Here is a 19537-nt window from a genome sequence, read left to right as displayed (position 1 = left end):
TATAGTCCATTGGTACCTGTAAAATACATCCAAGGCTAACGTATACGTTGTCTTATTTGGGTTGATGCAGGTAAGGACTCTATCTTATCTTGGAGGTTTTTTTGGCTTGAAGCAGTTGTCTACACATGATTACACTTACACCTACTGCAAGGGAAGTACTTCTGATATCTGTATACTGGAATGAGGCTTCATTCTTATAAACATTGTACAAAGATAATTCTAAGACTGATATCTGTATACAGGAATCCCTTTCTCTGGAGCCACATGTCTTTTGAATGTAAAAGTTCAATTATGTCTTATATTTATGTTAAAATGGACACACGCACACACACACACACACACACATACACACACACGCATGCACCGCGTGCGCGCACACACACACACACATATGTTGAAAAATTTGCGACTACAAGATGTGGTGGGAAGGAGCGTTTTGTCAAGCCTTAAAAGCTTGTAACTCGCACATGTGGTCTTAAATGATGCAACATGTTCTTGTGTCAAAGGGGGTTTGGAATGTTGTGTAGGGCATTGATGTACTCCCTATTTCTGAGGATACATGCGATGCTGAGGATGTTGCAAGTTTTGGTGGCAGGGTTGCTGCTGGCATAGTTGTTTTGCCTATGACTGAGTAGGCTCATTTGGATATTAGAGATGCGCAAGCTCATGCATTGATTGCATTGTCTATGAAGCACACTATTACTCCTCACATTCATTTAGCTAAATCTCCAAAATAGTTTTGGGATATTTTGGCTAGTCTTTATGCACGTCGCAAAATGAGGCAAAACTTGCAATGCTACGTAAGGAGCTGGAGTCAAAGATTATGAATGAGGAAGATGAAATGGAAAATTTCCTTGCTGGTATCAAGGATATTAATGAGAAACTTATTTTTGCAGTTGAAGTCATTTGTGACAGTTCCCTTGTGCAGACTGTTCTTGATGCTTTGCTAGATTCTTACCAAACTTTTTCTAGTAGTTGGAGACTTATGACCCAAGGAAATCCGGAAGTTGTCAAGGTGGATGCATTGTGCACATTGCTACTGCAAGAGTCACTTTCAAGAAAAAATAGGGCTAAATAGAGGCCTTTATTGCTTCTCAGAGGAAAAGTGGTAACAATAATGTAGCCACTTCTCATGGTTCTTGTGCAAGCGGTAAATTGCCTGTTCCTAGTGCTTCTGCTGGCAACACTTCGTATGGGAATTCTGGTGAAAAGGAAAAAAGAAGATACATTGTCATTATTGTAAAGTTAATGATCACTTGAAAGTGTAGCTATTGTAGAGCCTTTGTGAAAGGAGATTTGTGACGCTGATGTAGATGCAGAATGGGCTTTAAGTACAGAGTGCACTTTTGATCCTTCTATCCATGATGCATGTATGTCAGTTGCTGTAGATGCTCATGCGTGTGGTACTTTGACAATGGTGCTACAAAGCACATTATCTCTCATTGTGACTTGTTTACCTCTCTTAAGGATGTCCCTCATGGGAATTCAGTCACTTGTGCCAACAATGCCTCTTATCTGGTCAAGGGAGTTTGTGTTGACTGCTATGAATGGTAGTTCTTTCACACTTGTACACTTTATATACCTGCGAACAAGATAAACCTTCTGTTTGTTTCTGCACTTACTAGACTTGGTCTTGTTGTCAAATTTGTGGATGACAGATGTACAGTTCATGATCTCAATTTTGGTGATGAAATTGAACTAAGATAGTAAAGAAACATTTCGCAGCAAATGACAATTGTAGTGATAAGTGATTTGTTATTGATAAGAAGAGTCAAAACTTATTTGGGTAGTAGCAAGATGAGAGCTCTTTTGAAGATCTCTTGATCATTGCTCAATATGATATTATTGGGGCTTACTCTCCCTTGGTTTAAGCTCACCCCATACAATTGATCACACCAATTGAGCTTGTAGAAAGTCCACATACTTGCCTGTCAAATCAAATGTGGTCAATGTGTGCAACGGCATAACACATCAACCACATTTGGTTTGTCAATCAAGTATGTGGACTTCATACAAGCACATATGATTTAGATAATTGAATGAGGCTAGTTTAAGCCAATAGATCTCAAACCACAATAATCACCTTCAACCTCTCTGTCTTCTCCTTTCTCCTCCGTGGCACGCTTAACTTTATCAACATATTCTGTACGTATGTTGTTATAGTCAGGTAAGACAAACCCCTTTTTTTGTAGTAGACACCAAGACATCCTTAAAATTGGATTTCTAATGACATTGAATGAAATTCCACATGCCATGAAAGCTTTTGTCCACTTCAGGTGCAATGTGTACATGTCATGTGGAAAGCTATTTGCATAGTTTGCGGGGTGGTGGGCATACTCCTTGCACTCGGACTCACTTGTGTTGAACCTATGACACTTGTCCTAGGAAACTCCGATCATTGGCCTCATTGCATTGGCGTATCTATGTTCTTACATTCAACGTCCTCACAAACTTTCATCGAAGCTCCATTAGAGGGCCCATTTGAATCCAACCTTGTGTTTTTAAGGAATATGTCCTTTCTCATTGCACTACTTTAGGTAGACTACAAAGTGAACACAAATACCAGCAGCACGCGGTGTAGTGAAATCCGCCGCATTTGTGCCAACACTAAAAAAACACTCTTGCATTGCCATTGAAGACATGACCATAGGTGTTTCATTTAAGCCTAGATAGAGTTTTGACATGGTGAAGCTCTTATACACATCCCACTCCTCTGCTCTCACCACATTCTTTGAGCTTTAATATTGCTTTGAGCTTTGCTAGCACTTCCTACAATGTGTATGGTCCGTACAATTGATATTTTTACTAAAAAAGTGCTATAATTAATCAAGTGCATGTATTTCTTGTAAAAGTGCAATGCAATTTAATAACTGATAAGTTATTCAAATAATATATTATCAATTGAATATTATAGCAATTGATTAACTTATTGATCGATATGTAAGAATAAATACAAGATTTTAAAAAACAATGACGTTCACTATACAATACATTTGAATAATATAATTGAATTTATTATACGGCCATTATTCACTTTTAAAACATTTTGCAAATAACGTATCGTGCAACCTACCTACTAGTGCTCAAGCTCCAGTCTATCTTGCATTGGTTGTGGCTTTAGATAAAAGCCATGCTCCACTTGTACATCTTCTATTTGCACATAGTATTTTACTTTTGGAGGCTTGGACCCTAGGAGAAGGCCAATTTGCGACCGTGTCATAAGGCAAAGTGTAGCCATCACGTCATAAGGCAAAGTGCACAACCATCTTTCCCAGATGAAATTTAACATGTTCAAGAGATTTTCGCATGAAGCTAGTGCTTCCAATACAAACTTAAGCATGTCCTCAAAGCTACCAATACCATGAACATTCAACCTCATAGAATGATATAATATCTAGGGATTGCATACTTTGCCTACCAATCAATGATTGCTTGGAGATTTTGGAATGGAAGCCATTGAGAACAGTGGATCAAGTTGGCAAGAAAGGCAAACAATAGCAAACCATTCAACAAAGACATCAATGAGGTGGTAGGAGATTTTGATATATTTCATGTTAAATTCTTATAGATTATTAATGATCATTTGCACACGATCAGCTCTTGCACCACAACTTTGTAGATAACAACTCACACTACAAAACATCATGGTACATTTTGGAGAGAGGAGAGTCTATGTAGGCATCAGTGATTGGCACCAAGCTACAATGACTTCCCATTGAGAAGCACTTTTGAAGCTGACCAGTCTCTCCATAAAGGTTAGGAAGAAAAGAGCAACAAACTATTTATGGGTCTCTACAGAATGCCTTTCATATATGTCTCGTGGAAGCATGGTACAAGGCCCGATATTGTGTGGCACTTTCAACAAATGCTCTTTGATCTTTGTATTATGCCACTGAACACATGGTGACCAGACTTGCACTTCAAGCGAGATGCAGTTCGTCCTGGTACTATTTCATGTACGTATGTCCACTCATGACCACGAACCATGATGCATGAAAGAGATCTATGAAAAAAAAGACAACTATATTTGTAAATTGATCCTTTTATTAATCACACATGAAGTATACAATCTACTAATTAAATATGTCAAGAAATTAAAAGTACATAGTCAATCGTATCTAACAACAGTTTTGCATTGTACACATATATCCAAAAGAGAATACAATTCACTGTTTAGGTGTTTGCAAAAAATTTTGAATACTTTACACCTACAAATGATAAGAATTGTACCCTAAACAATATTTGGTTGCATTGGATCATCTCAAAGTGTGAGCATAATACTCTAACTCAACGTGATGGTTACCAATGATCAATTTTGGATTGTAGCTAAATTATCTTGATTTTTTTACAAATCACATTTGCAAAAACAATCTAAATTGATCATTGCATATCCTCCTAGAAGTGTGAGCAACTACTCTAACACAACAAGGTGAAAACATCATTGTAATTGAAGCACTTCTAGCGGTACAAGATAAACATCAAGTACGGCCAAAAAACTTCAATTGAACAACAGTGTGAGCAGCTGCTCTAACACAACAAAGTGATAACATTATCGTAGTTGAAGCACTTCTAACCGTACAAGACAAGCATCAAGTACGGTCAAAAAGCCTCAATTAGAAACTTCGTCAAAATTTTGCCATGTGTGAGTATATCACTCTAACACAAAGACTCAAAGAAATTCTTAATTCTTAAATCTTAATCTAAGTGAAACAATTGATTATCTCTAGTGCGAGTAAACACTTTTACTCTAGCACAAAAGTAAAAAATTACCATTTACGATACATACCCATCTTCAAGTGTACTCCAACACAATGATAGATGGTTACAAACCTAATTTTCTTCTCTTTAAGTGTGAAAAGACTTCAACACAAAAAGAGCACAGTTCTAATTTTTACTTTGATTCAAAACTACTCAATTTAAAATTTAAAGACAAAAGAAAACTCTTCAATAAATTATAAAATTAAAATTTAATTATATAATTAAAAGTAAAATTTAAAAAAAAAACCTAAATAGTGTTTGTTGTATTTTTAAAAAAAAAATCGAGGAGGAGAGGATTGCTTTTCTCAAATAGCTCAATATTTTGTTGTGTGAAATGATGTTGAAGGGGCACTGCTGGTTGCATATATATACTAAGCACTTTGATCAAATATTTTCTTCGATCGAAGTACAGAGAGTCAATACAGAGGGCCGAATTCCGTGACATGTCGTTGTAAATACGACCGTTTTATACTCCCTAACGTATTATACGAGCATTAAATGCGTATAATATGTTTAACATATAACGCAACTTAGAAGAGCACTAGGACAAGCAAGCTTTAGGAGAACCTTCTCACGATAAACAGTGTTTTCATTTGCGAAGTCTGTTTGCTCAAGCCAAGGTGTGAAAAAGCGCTTATATTACCGCTTTGTGGATTTCTACAAAGCTTTTGACATGGTATCACGAGAGGTTGTTCCAAGAGCTACAATCATTGCGCTTACCATGAGAGATGACATACTGCATTTATGCTTTGCATGAGTAGATATTTGGTTCAATTGATGCCCAAGAGGAATGTCACAAAATTATAACACCATTTGTGTGAAGCAAGGGTGCTTACTCTCCCCCGCACTACTCGGGCTATATATCGATGAGGTGGCCCACTTCATAGTCCGTGATAGTATTGACAAGATTGACTCATGAAATATGTTGATGAAATCATTTTTGTTTTCAAGTCACGAGGACAATTACAGCACATCTCCAAACACTAAACTTTTACAAATAGAGGGGCCATAGAGTCAACCTTTGAAAGACCAAGGTCATGGTTTTCCAAATCTCAAGACATGGCAAGTGCCCAGCTAAATTTACATTTGCAAGAGGTCACGCACACACACACACACACACGCGCGCGCGCGTTGGACAATGGAGAAGAGTCCCAATGATTATGCACAATATGTTACTGCAAGTTATGCGAGTAAGTATCATACACTACTAGAGTGCTCAACTTTTGATCACATTCGAGCTTGCTTCCCTCACATTTATAGACATGACCTAAACTTGCATACTCTCCTCTTCAACCCCATCAAGCCCATGGGCTGATGATGCCACATGTGACAGGATATAGATGGGAGAAAGCTTGTTGGACTAACACAAGATTTGAGGATGGGAGCAGAGGATCGAGGGGAGTAGCAGTATTATTCAAAGAGGAGCTACAGTCACTTATACACATTGTATGAAGAGACAATCATTCTAGATACATGTGGGTGAGGCTGAGGGCAGGACACAAGCAAATTTTTATACATTGCCATATGATACCTTCCCCCGAGTACATCAATCTATGATGAGCCTAGAGGCCGGTCACCTTTCTCAATCCTAGACAATGACATATGGGAGTTTCCCAAGGATGGTGACATCATCCTCCTAGGGGACTTCAATGCCCGGACAGGCAATGCTCAAACAGTCTTCTATGACACTTCAGAGGAGATGCTGAGAGAGCTAGATGTAGGAGATTTGGGGCTTGATAGACATTCGCAAGATAGAGAGCAGACAGAGTATGGGAGACATCTCACAGAGATGGCGACTACACATGGTCTGGCGATACTTAATGGCCTACAACGTTTTCCTAGAGCAGCCGATTTCACATGCTTTCCACACAGGCATGGGACCAGCACAATGGACTATGTCATGGCACATCCGAGCTTCATCCCCTGCATTCAGGATTTCAAAGTAGGACCAAGACCAGTGAGTGTAGCAATGGATCATGCTCTCTTGACACTTTCCATCTCCTTTCAATACAGTACAGCCCAAGTGTCAAGAGGGAGGACATATCACCAAAGACTGTGATTGTGTTTATACAGAGGAGATATATAGTCGTCTATGTACAGTAGCCATGCCAGGACTCTCAGTGGAGGAGATCACCACTTTACTGATTGAGACACTGCATGATGCAGCAACAGAAGGTTACCCACACACAACCTAATCAGAGACATTGTTCTGGGGCCATGCCTCAGGACAATTGGTATGATGAGGAGTGTAGAGAGACAAGAGCACAGCTTCAAAGGATCTTCTCCTAGGGGTCATCAATCACATACACTCTCGGATAGCCTTTAGGCGCCTTGTGCGACGGAAGAAACGAGCATTCCTAGCTCAAATGGAACAAAATTTATACTAGTTGTTCTTGAGTAGAGACTCAGGAGAGGCATGGCGTTTCTTTCATGAGCACTCTCCTCCCTGAGTGATTACTTCTCCTGATGTGTGGGGTAAGTATGCAAAATCCTTATATAGGGTCCGTGGACAAGCACCCCTTCCAGATCCTCCTGAGCCATGCCCATCTACGAGTACCTTCTTTACCACTGAGATGGTAAAGACGTCCATTGACAGATGAGAACAAGGAGGGCATATGATCATGATGATCTAGTAGCATAGCACTTTATACATGCTAGAGATATGGTGGCAGACATTCTTGCAAATCTGTTCAATCGTGTCATGTGTGAGGGTCTACCTAAGACTTGGAGAATGTCTACTATTGTGCATGGCAGGTGATCCTACGAAGCAGACAACTACCGTACTATTATGATTGGACACACACATTGGCACGGTTGTATTCATCTATCCTTGAGCAAATGGGCAGAGAGTGAGGGCATATGGGTAGCGAGATATGCCAGTTTTAGGAGAGGCTTCTCCACTCTTGACCATATTCTGACACTCAGAGCCATCATTGAGGAGGGTAGGGCACATGGGAGACACATTATTGTAGCTTTGTGGATTTCTACAAAGCATTTGACATGGTGCCCTGAGCCACATTGATGCGCAGACTACAGGAGATGGGATGCTCATTGAATTGATTTGGGGGATCATGGCTCTATACAGATCAGTGGTGGGCATGTACGCACTCCATAGGGGATATCTAATTTAGTTTACTCCACTATTGAGTGAAACAAGGTTATCCATTGCCTCTTCCTCTATTTGGTGTGTATATAGATGACGTTTCTGATCACATTAATAGAGAGGGTGACAGAGGTGCAGCAGGGACATGGATTCCATTGTTGTTATATGTTAATGATATTGTGTCGATCTCTGACTCACCGGAGGGTATGCAACGATATTTGGATGCATTACATAACTTTGCGGAGGATAGGATTGTCTGAAACCTTGGTAAAACCAAGGTTATGGTGTTTAACACCACACCACACCACAGTGGATCGAAAGATCAGTACCTATATTCACTCATGGTGAGGAGACTGTGGAGCACACAAATGCATACACTTATCTTAGGGTAGTCTTCACTGGGCCAAAGTTTTCTGTGAAGAGACTGACCAGAGCGTATGCAGCCTTGGGAGGATTGGAGAGGATGTGCTCGCAGGTTCAATTCCAAGAACCCGGACAAACCTCTCGCTCTTTGATACCTTGGTAGCTTCAGCTATGCTCTATGGGGTTCATGTTTGGGGACCCTCTGTGGGTCAGGATTGGTTGAGAGATATGGAGAGGCCCTTGGTATCTATGATCTCTCAGCTGATTAGAGCCAAGGCCTTCGTGCCACACGAGATGATTAGAGCGGAGTTAGCAACCCCCCCTATGGAGATAGAGACACTTACTAGACCAATCTCCTTTATACACAGCTTATGGGATACTACCAGAGACAAATATGCGAGATTGGTCCTTGAGTCCTCCAAACAATTAGCTTTATAAGGGGACACCCTTGAGTCCTCCAAACAATTAGCTTTACACAAGGACACATCATGATGGTATGCACAGATGTCATCATGGTTTCAGATACATGGCTTCAGTATGGACAGCTTGCCTCCCTTCCAATACTCCCTTGATACACCATCGTTGTCTCTTACACAAGTGGAGATCACTAGACTCAGTCGCCAAGACCTAACCAGTTGTTGGACACCAAGATGACATGGATAGAGCCGACAAAGGAGGTGGACACGAAGATGGTTATCTATAGAGAGCATCTTCTCCAACTTACAAGGGATGGGTTTGTGATTCAACCCAAGTATATGGATACACATCTATCTCATGGGTTACAGTGTGCCATTGGTCAGATACAAACACCTTCACACCAGCTTGAGATAGAGACTGGTAGCTTTAGAAGGATACCGACAGCTAACAGGATATGTCGCCTATGCAAAGACGAAAATGCATTATATATGTCATTGCACAATGTATTAAGAGATATGAATGTCAATTCAAAGAAGGCTTCGGACTCTGGAGCCATGAGCTATCAAGACCAGAGATGTCTTGGATTGTATCTACTTGAGTTACATAGACATAGAGATAGTTTACAGAGGAGATCTGGAGAGAGACAATCCCAGAGACAAATTACTGATTTCTGCACACCAAACACTGGACACATAGAGGAGCAGCCACCATTGCAAAACTCAACTCATACTCACACCTGCGGAACTCTCATTGATCGAGCATTGGAGCTAGGGAGATCGAGACAACCACAATTGAGGAGAGGAGCTTCATAGCATCGACAGAGACTACAACAAAGGATTTGAGCCATACTTTCTCAACATTCAGAGTACAAATGAGGTTGGATTCATCACCCATTGTATCTCTCTCTTGTATTGGGCACCCATGGTATCAATGTTTGCACATACCCCACACGCCTCCAGCTAACACACTTCTAGATTCAATTTAGTATCTCTTTTTTGTACTCAGACATGGTGTAGGAATCACCAGTATGTAACAGATTGGCCTCTTTGGAGACGTTAATATATCATTTCATCTCTCTCTCTCTCTCTCTCTCTCTCTCTCTCTCTCTCTCTCTCTCTCTCACAGACATTGTATTAGATCCACCAAGATTGTATTAGTTTGGTCTCATAGGTCATTATGGCCTTTTGAAGACATTTAATATAACATTTCATCCCAAATTTTTTTCTCTCTTTGTCACACACACGCACTGAGTCACATTAGGTAAGGGCTCTCAAATGCAACCCCCTCATAAGCAGATGAATGACTAAGCTCAACAATAGAATATAATGAACAAAGAAGTTTTGACCAATCCAGTGAGTAAGAGGCACTTCAACCATACAAAATTACAAATTACAAAATATACGCTTCTTCTGATACAGGCATTGTAGCAGCATCAGATAAAATCTGTTGCTACGAGCGTGCTTTGCATAGAAATACACACATGTACTTCAGTACCTTGACCTCATTTCCCAATCTTAACCTGCATTAAACTTCACAAAGGCACACCCAATTTAACCTTCAGGGTCTGATACATCTGAAAGAATCTCTAATGCCTGCCCTTGTTGTCTCAGTATTAACGCCTCAAGTTTCTGAAAGAATGCAGTCGCCAAAATTGTTCAGCTTGCTGCACGTCTTTGTTATTCTGAACATCCTAATTCGGTTGTAATAGACCTTACCTTGGCATGAAGTCTAACATCCTCAAGCTTTCTGAGAACTACTTCCCCACTTGTCGACTGGTAACGATCATGTACGTCAGCATAGCGAGGAGACAACACCTATCAAAATGAGACGGGAGAGTAAGTTTTTGCATACATCATCAGGACAAAAGAACTCTCTCTCCGTCTCTCTCTAATGTGCATGCACACTTGTTATTCAGTGCAATAATGTTAGTAAGGTTTCAACCAATATACCAAGGTCCGCGAATCTCATGTTTAGCAAGCCTATTTTACTCTCTCCCATGCGCAGATATCAGTTATCTGTACATAAAATCCCCAATATGCTCAAGACGATCCTCCCTCCTTTTTTTGTACTCGAGAAACAGGGCAGTGTACTTCTACATAAAATCCCTGGAGATGCTCAAGACGAGGCGATCTTCTGACGGAAATCCGTGAGCAGGCACAAAACCAAAAATATGAACATCTAGAAAGCTGATACAGGTTCTCAATATAGTGCGTGCACAGGCTTGAGGAGATCATGCTTTTTTACTCTAAACTGAGATTAAAAGTAGCCAAAGCATCTCTCATGTATGAACAAAAGTGTTGGCAATTAAAAGCATACAGGATCAATTGAATTAGAAAATCTATAATCTATCTAAACAACTTAATAGTGGCACAGCAAAATCAAATCAGCTGGATAGAAAAACATGAGTTTGAGCTTGCCTGCCGAGGTGTGTCCATGGTGGCTCGTGGTGAAGAGAATGAGTGTGACTGAGAGCCGCCCGGAAAGTGGAGCTTAGACAGGCCAAGGACAACATCACCTTCATGAATAGGAGACTGCTCTGGCAAGGATCCGTCCTTCCTAACTATACTGGCAGCCATGAGCACAACCTGTGTGTTGCATAAATATAACTGTGATGACTAAATATATACTGAGGTTAAAATGAAGGCCTTAAAGCCAAAAGAGCCATGGGGGATAGCACTGCCCGACCTTCCTGAACTGTCGTGGATTGGTCATACCACAAACAGATATACCATATGCATCTAATGGGCCTTGGCCAAGGGTCTCAATTCGTAGAGAATGTAAACCAAAAATTGACTGCAAACAACCTGTGCACAATTTAGGATACAATAAACCCTTGAAAACCTTCGCTGTCAAATCCAATACCTTGTTCAAGCACTATATCTGTAATTAAAGGGAGCAAAATGCACTTGTCAATTTTCGAAACACCCAACCACGGTATGAAGGCTGGCCTGGTTGCCTGCAAAAAGTTTATACCCACGCATCAATTATTCTGCACATGTTTGTAAGCACCTGCATGCTTTGGTACACATGCATGTGAGAAGCTATTTACTTGCCTGGTTGGATTTTGAGAAACAGGTTACCTTGTAAACAATTGCATCCGATGTCACGTACAGCTTGCGCAATCGGAAATCTCGCCGCATTATGTATCGTCTTATAGGGGTGTAGAGTAGCAGGACAACACCCACTCCCCAAGCAGGAATCAGGAGCAAGGAGATTACAATCCATTGCAAAGTTTCATAATTTACAAATCTTTCTTCAAAATCTGAGAATGTTGCTGTGTGCAAGATCTTTCCACTATCAGCATTTTCAACCGGATCTGTCAGAAGTTGAACTTCCAAATAGTCTGCGTCAGACTGTCCGTCCACAGATTCCATACAGACAACTCACCAGACCTGAAATCCAGAGCTTTCTTGGTAACATACGCAAAAGAGATGGGTTTTACCCCAAACATGCTTAAAAGGCTTTTTGTTGCCCAGCATGCTCCTTCACAGCTGCATGCATACAAACCGTACACGCTTCTCTGAGGTGCAAAAATGCTCTCTTTACAATTGCTTCCTGGACACCTGGAACCCACAACCAGAACTGTAACAGAAAAAGCAACAAAGGAGAGTTGGAGAGGGGTTGGGGAGAACTCTAAGTTAAAGCCTAGATCCTAAGAGCCACATGCTACAAAACCTGGCACATTATGAGAATCCAGCTAGCTTGGCAACTTGTAACTAAAGAGATTTGGGTTAGGGTCAGTGGAAAACAAGCTTAGATGCTACGCTTATGGATGTTGAAAAGATATCTTGCACTTCATGACAAAAGAGAGAGAGGGAACGGACTATACACGCCTCAAAACAACTGAGCTAATAGAGAAACACTGCACATGAGACACGGAGTGGCGGAGTTACACCCCAAGAGAGTACTGGCCCGAAACCATGGAGCCCCTTTCGGTATTTCTTTATATTGCTACAACGTCGACACCCCTGCTCTGCATCTCCACGCGGAAGCATGCCAAAGAGTGAGCCCTTGGCACATATTTGAAGGCCCCTTGGCCATGAAAAGAAGTTTACATAAAAAGTATCAGCATCTAGTCCAAAGACTAGCCCCAAAAAGCTGCCAGCGCAAAATCCGGAAATCCATACAGCCTACCACATCAGCAATGTAAAACGCAGGCATCCGTATAGCTGCCACGTCATTAGCCTATCGACGCAATTAACGGATCATCCATACAACAGCCACGTCATCATATTTTTACGCCAGTTATGTGTGTGGGTGCTGGCCCCGTCAGATGGGGTCTCATAAGTTTACTGGGGATTAGATTTATTAATCCTAACCCAACTTTAATGCTTGGGCCCTTCAGCGAGGATCTGTAAGTTGGTAAAGACTTCTCCTTCTTCTGCTTCTGCTAGGGTTTGGCCCCCTCAACCAGGATCTGCAGGTTGGCTAGGGTTAGGTTCGGGGATCCTTAACCTAGGAGGTCTTCAGTGGCTTGATATGTTAGCAGTTAGTGACATTCGCATTCCCTCTCTAGAGCCATTCTTTCCTTTTGACCGCGGCCCATTGAGCATCCTGCTGTCGCATCATCTCTATGGACTTCATCATAGGCTCCATAGAGGACTTCATCATGGATTTCATCATAGCCTCCATAGAGGACTTCATCATGGACTTCATCATGGCGAAGATAGGGATATTATGTCAAAAACGTTTACATCTCAGGGAAATAATTACCGATATAGGCTTGCACTTCTTTAGTACTAAACATCAATAAAAACTCAAGTTTCTTCATATATTTAATGCTCTTACTCACTCTTTGAGGTCTCGACACTTCTATGTACAAAAACAGTAAAACTCCACACAATTGGCCCGCATGCGTAGAGACAACCTGTGGCAGAGGATTCCTCATAGTTATGTGTGATTGAATAGAAGTAGTATCAGAGTCCTTTGACTCTAACACTCGCAAAACGCTTGATTTGAAGACCATTCGACCTTACTATGGCAAAGTGTGTCGTGTAGGCTTGAGAGCTTGAGAGGGGGAGAGAGGGAGGGGGGGGGATAGAGAAGGTGGGGGGGGGGGGGGGGGGGGAGAGAGAGAGAGAGCTTGAAAGTTGAGAGAGAGAGGGGTAGAGGGAGAGATCTTTTAGCCTTGTAGAGTCTAGACTTGAAAGCTTGAAAGAGGCTAGAGATTGAGAGTCGAAACTCGCGAGGGTAGTGCTTGAGCTTTGGCCCTTGAAAGCTTGTGTGCATTGTGTCGCATCATCTCTATCATGGACTCCATCATAGCCTCCATAGAGGACTTCATCAAGGCGAAGACGGGGATGGCAGAGGATTCCTCATAGTTGTGTGTGATTGAATAGAAGTAGTATCAGAGTCCTTTGACTCAACACTCACAAAACATTTGATTTGAAGACCATTCGACCTTACTATGGCAAACGTGTGTCGTGTAGACTTGAGAGCTTAAGAGGGAGAGAGAGGGAGGGAGGGGCGGGCGGGGGGGGGGGAAAGAGAGAGCTTGAAAGTTGAGAGAGAGAGAGGAAGAGAGCTTTTAGCCTTGTAGAGTCTAGACTTGAAAGCTTGAAAGAGGCTAGAGATTTTGAGAGTCAAGACTCGCGAGGGTAGTGCTTGAGCTTTGGCCCTTGAAAGCTTGTGTGCATTGTGAAGGTAAGGGGTGGGGGAAGGGGCATTTAATAAGGGGGAGGCTCACAAGATAAAACACCCAAATCTGAAAATCTGCCCATTCCCAGCCGTTCCGGGCTGGCCGTCCCGGTATCAGATGCCTATCCGAAACGTCTGGCCGTTCCGGGCCGTCCTAGGCCACGTACCCCACCCCCCACCCGGAACGTCATTCCCACATTCCCTGCCCATGGGGTGGCCTTCCCCCGTAACGCTGGAGTCAATGTTTGGAAAAAGACGGAGAGGAGGCTACAGACTGAGTCAATTTGACCATCTTGAATAGAAGGGTGGAAGACCAAGGATTTTAAAGAGGGTGGACATGCACTTAAATTCGACCCCTTTACAGGATATAAGGACACCCACAAAGCTCTTGCCTTCATTCAACAGTTCGACATCCTTTTCTCGGGAGGGCGCTTGTTAGAACACTCCAAAGTATAGGAAGCGTCTTCCCATTTGAAAGGCAACGCCCAAACTTGGTGTCACAGAGTGTCAAGCCACTGAAGACCTAGAGGGTTGGGCACCCTAGCCCTAGCCAACCTGCAAATCTTGGCCGAGGGGCCTAAACCCTAACAAAAGCAGAAGAAGCAGGACTTACCAACTTACAGATCCTCGCACAGTGGCTGATTTATTAAAGTAGGGTTAGGAATAAAATCTCAACCCCCAACAACTTATGGGACCCTGACCTATGGGGTCACACACACACACACACACACACACAAAAGACTTGCGTCAAAAGAGGATGACATGGCAGTTGTACGAACGCCCACGTTTTGCGCTACCTGCTGACATGGCCGTTGTACGGATTCTCGAGAATTGCACTGAAAGTCAAGGGATGCTAGCTTTTGGGACCAGATGCTTCTAGAGCTGATGCTTTTCATGTAAACTGCTTTTGATGGCCAATGGCCTTTAAAAATGAAATGCACGCTCACTCTCTGGCATCCTTCCCGCGAGAGATGCAAAGTTGTGTTGCCGGTGTTATACTGAGTTGAAGCACCATAAAGAAATACGAAAGGGGCGCCACAGTTTGGGGCCAGTGTTCTCTTGGGGTGGAATTCCGCCACTCCATGTCTCGTGTACAGTGTATCTCTTTTAGTTCAGTTGTTTTGAAGCGTCTAGATTCTGTTCAATTTATTTTTTTCCGTTGGCACGTGATGCCGTTCCGTGACACTTGGTGGTCTACCTTGTTTTTGCATTAAAGTTCAAACGTGTTTTTACCTCCGCATGGCAAGACATTTGTCAAAAGATCACTGCTGTCTAGATGTGATTGCTAAATACGTTACAGTGATCATGATTCTCATCTAAGATCTCGACGCGAACAGTGATGTAAATGTGATGTGAATGTTCGATAGCTGTCGTCTTTGTGCAAGTGTTGGATATGTGGTCTAGTACGTCGGTACTTAAGACTCAGTGTCTATTGAACTAGTTTTTGTCCTATGTCTGTTTTGCAAGCCTAATTGAGGACGATTACAATTCTTTCAAGAAGGGGGTATGTCACAAAGAGAGGATGTGGCATGTGTCTATACTCAACCCTAATGCTCTTTCAAGAAGGGGGTATGTCACAAAGTGAGGATGTGGCATGTGTCTATACTCAACCCTAATGCTCTTGCCCTTGGCATAGCCTAACCCTAATACTAATCATTCTAACCCTAACCGGCCCTCGGACGTTGCACTTTGAGAAGCATAATAATAAAGAAATACCAAGAAGGGGCGCCAGTCTTTGTGGCCAATGCGTCTAGGTGCGGAACTCCGCCGTGCCGTGTCGTCTCTCCTCTTCTCTCTCCCTCTATTTTCAATTCTGTTTTGTTGTTTCCACTTTCTCATGTGTGTTGCTGTAGATCTTTGCCTTGGAGTGTCCAAGTCTTTTATAGATGTGTTATTGGGTATTTTGTAACGGAACACGCACCACGTACCAACGAAAATAACAGATGAGACAACTTTAAACACTTTAAAGAAACTGAACTAAGAGAAAGTGCATGACACACGAGATGGGAAGTGGTGCAGTTCCACCCCAAGAGAGCACTGGCCCCAAACCCTGGTGCCCCTTTTGGTATTTCTTGAACTCGGCACAACTCTGCGGGACTCTGGCACTCTGCTCTGCTTCACCTTCCCGTTTGAATGCCAGAGGAAGAGCCAGTCCCCCTCTTTTTAAAGGCCCTTGGCCTCTCTAAAAAAGTACATGAAAAGCATTAACTCTAAAGCATTTGAACTCCCCAAAAGCTGGTAGCGTGTAAATTCCAAAAATCCGTACAGCATGCCACATAAGCAGCCTGCAACGTAAATCACAGAGCTATCCATACAGTCTGCCACGTCAACATGCTAGCACAAAAACCGGGCCATCCTTACAACAGTGCCACATCATCAGCTGCCAACGCGTAAGTTTCTGAGTGTGCGTGGGTCTACTTAATTTATGAGCTCTAGGCACTTGGGTCCCCATCAGACGGGGTCCCATAAGTTGGTGGGAACTTCTTTAAAATTGAGCCACTCGGCGAGGTTCTGTAAGTTGGTAAAACTTCTCTACTTCTTTTGTTGTTGCTTCTTAGGGTTTAGGCCCCTCGACCAAGCTCTCCACGTTGGCTCTGTTCTTCGGTGGCTTGATAACATCCCTCCTCTTTGAAAGAAGAGTAATCGTCCGCGATTATCGTATATCTGCAAAACAACTCAAATTAGCTCAAAAAATTGAGGGTCATTCCGAGGGACAATCAGTTTTCTCATTCCAGATAAGAGCTCTCAATATTCCGGAGCAGCAAAATTAGCCATCACACCCAGACCGCGTTGATCTATAACGGATGTCTTGATGCACTAATAATTACATACACAGGCAATCTCACCCAATTAGGAATATTCAGTGGTTGGCACATCACAATGCAACACGAATGCTCACATATGCATGTTACAAGATATAGAAACATATAGCCGCCGATGAACACTCCCTCCGCAAATAGCCATCTCGGTATGGGCCATGAGTTGTTCAACAACTCCCTCATCACTCCTCTCACAAATAACCTAAAGTGGTCCGGGCCATGAGATACAGAGGCCTCTTACCACCAAATGCTCTCCAGACCGCAGTCTGTATCGCTTGGAGGTGCTGAGAGTGACCACTGCTCGGACTTCTTAATACTCCCTCCTTAAATAACCATCCATACCCAGGCCATGAGTAACATCAGCACAAACAATACTCCCCCCCGTAAATCCCACAAGGGTCCGGGCTATGAGTAAAAGCATCACTTTTTAAATATTCAATACTCCCCCCCTACAAATAACCACAAGGGTCTAGGCCATGAGTATGTGCAAGCATTCTCAAACATTAATTCTCTTCAATACTCCTCTTAGGAGTGAATCAAAAATCATTGAAACCAGTATTAAAACCAAAGTCGGACAATTCAAATCAGCACCAAGATAGGTAAACAACAAATACCATCCATTTCAAACAAATTTCAATCAGAATCTCCAAACAATTTATCAAGCAAAATTCAAAAAATTGCTATATCAAACTGAAAAAGCATTCTTGACATTACTCGAAACGTCTGGCTTTCCATCCTGAAACTTGCACCAAAAATCAGGGTTAGAGCTCTTGAATGGTCAAAACTGGCTTGGACAAACAATGTTCTTGTGGCGGTGATGGTAGCCCCAAGACATAGCAATCACGTTGGACCTCCAAGGTTATCAGCTTGAGAAGAGACACCTGTTGAGAGATTTTCCAAGTTTTCAAGTTGTCACTTTCTAGGGTTCAACATTGTCGGAATCAAAATCTGTAGGGTTCGCCGATACGAACTCCTCTTGCAAGTGGTCTTGGACTCTTTATGGCTTATGCCCCTAAGACAGAGCGATGAAGACGGGAACGCGTCCAATGCATGATGGACTAAGGGTGGGAGTGGCTAGTAAGTCCAGGGCAAGGACACGAAGATTCTTTGATAAAAAATATGAGAGGGGACACCAAAATTCTTTGACTCTTCTGAGTGATTCCCCATAGCATAGATGGTGTAAAATTGTTGCAAAAATTGTAGAGCTTTCCTTGGATCTTCCTCCCCCAAAAAGCGAGAAAAATTTCTTGTGAAATCTGGAAGCGCCATAATGCTTTGTCTAGTCTTTGCTAGGACCTGTATGCTTTAAGAGAAGCACACGCATGAAGCTTTCATGCCACTGTAACGACACGAACACCAAGTACCAATGGAAAAGAATAGACGAGACAACTTTAAACACTTTAAAACAACTAAACTGAGAGAGTGCACGACACACAAGACGGGGAGTGGCGGAGCTCCACCCCAAGAGAGCACTAGCCCCAACCCCTGGCGCCCCTTTCGGTATTTCTTTATATTGCTTGAACTCAGTACAACTCTGCAGGACTCTGGCACTCTGCTCTACTTCACCTTCTCGGTTGAGTGCCAGAGGTAGAGCCAAACCCCCTCTTTTTAGCCCTTTGCCTTGTCAAAAGTGGCAAGGGAAGATGCAATGAAGACAAGAACTAGCTCGTGATCCGGTGGGTACCTCGACTCCGATCTAGAACACCTGCAATGCCTAACACATGAACAAGGCACACCTGTGGAGAAGAGAGATCATTGAGGTAGAAAGAGATAGGACATGTAACGGACTTGGACACCCCAAGTCGTAAATATAACACGACACACTAGAGAATCACTTAAAAACACTTCACCAACTTAATCACAATTCACTTGAGTTGACACAGCCTGGTATAGTTCTATGCCCAGAGGTATTGGCCCAAAAATCTGGCGCCCCTTTCGGTATTTATTTTTATATTAATGCTTGAACAAAATTACAGACTATGAGGATCCTTTTTGCTCAGCTGCTCGTCGGCAAACTGAGTGAAAGAGTGGCCCTGGGTTCATATTTAAAGGCCCATGGCCTCTCAAAAGCTGCACATCAAAAAGCTTCAAACTCAAAAGCTAATGGCCCAAAAGCTGCCAGTGAAAAACACGAAAATCCGTATGCTGCTACGTCAGCACCAGTCAACGCATTTTTCGGGATTTCGTACGGCCTACCACGTCAGCATGTCAACGCGAAATGCGGATTTTCATACGGTTCTGCCACGTCATCAATTTGTGACATACCCCCTCTTGAAAGAATTGTAATCGCCCTCGATTACAATGCAAAATCAAACATCAGCCATAAACCAATTCAATAGACACTGACTGTAAGTACCGACGCACTAGATGACACAAATCCAACACTTGCACAAAGATTTATGAGCTCTAGGCACTTGGGGACCCAGACGCAGTGGGCTAT

At 42.5% G+C, this 19537-nt stretch overlaps 1 protein-coding gene across 3 annotated transcripts in view; it reads right to left on the bottom strand.

Moving 5' to 3' along the window:
* Window positions 1–9964: 9964 nt before the first annotated feature.
* Window positions 9965–19537, bottom strand: part of LOC147441938 (uncharacterized) — a 28519-nt gene continuing 18946 nt past the window's right edge. The window contains exons 2-8 of one of the 3 annotated variants that reach the window (XM_086528329.1): window positions 12154–12204; window positions 11722–12033; window positions 11504–11597; window positions 11327–11445; window positions 11059–11226; window positions 10357–10455; window positions 9965–10269 (exon numbers count right to left, since the gene is read on the bottom strand). In XM_086528329.1, coding sequence (XP_086384455.1) covers window positions 10192–10269; window positions 10357–10455; window positions 11059–11226; window positions 11327–11445; window positions 11504–11597; window positions 11722–12015 — 852 coding nt within the window. In that variant the 5' untranslated portion in view covers window positions 12016–12033; window positions 12154–12204 and the 3' untranslated portion in view covers window positions 9965–10191. Of the gene's footprint in view, window positions 10270–10356; window positions 10456–11058; window positions 11227–11326; window positions 11446–11503; window positions 11598–11721; window positions 12034–12153; window positions 12224–19537 lie in introns of all 3 variants that reach the window. The other 2 variants (XM_086528330.1, XM_086528327.1) reach the window with 2 other exon arrangements.

The sequence above is a fragment of the Adiantum capillus-veneris genome, chromosome 14 (genome assembly GCF_014529385.1).
Source record: "Adiantum capillus-veneris isolate H3 chromosome 14, ASM1452938v2, whole genome shotgun sequence".
Lineage (NCBI taxonomy): Eukaryota > Viridiplantae > Streptophyta > Polypodiopsida > Polypodiales > Pteridaceae > Adiantum > Adiantum capillus-veneris.
Note: the sequence above shows the minus strand (reverse complement) of the source record. Positions and strands in the feature narration are given on the sequence as shown.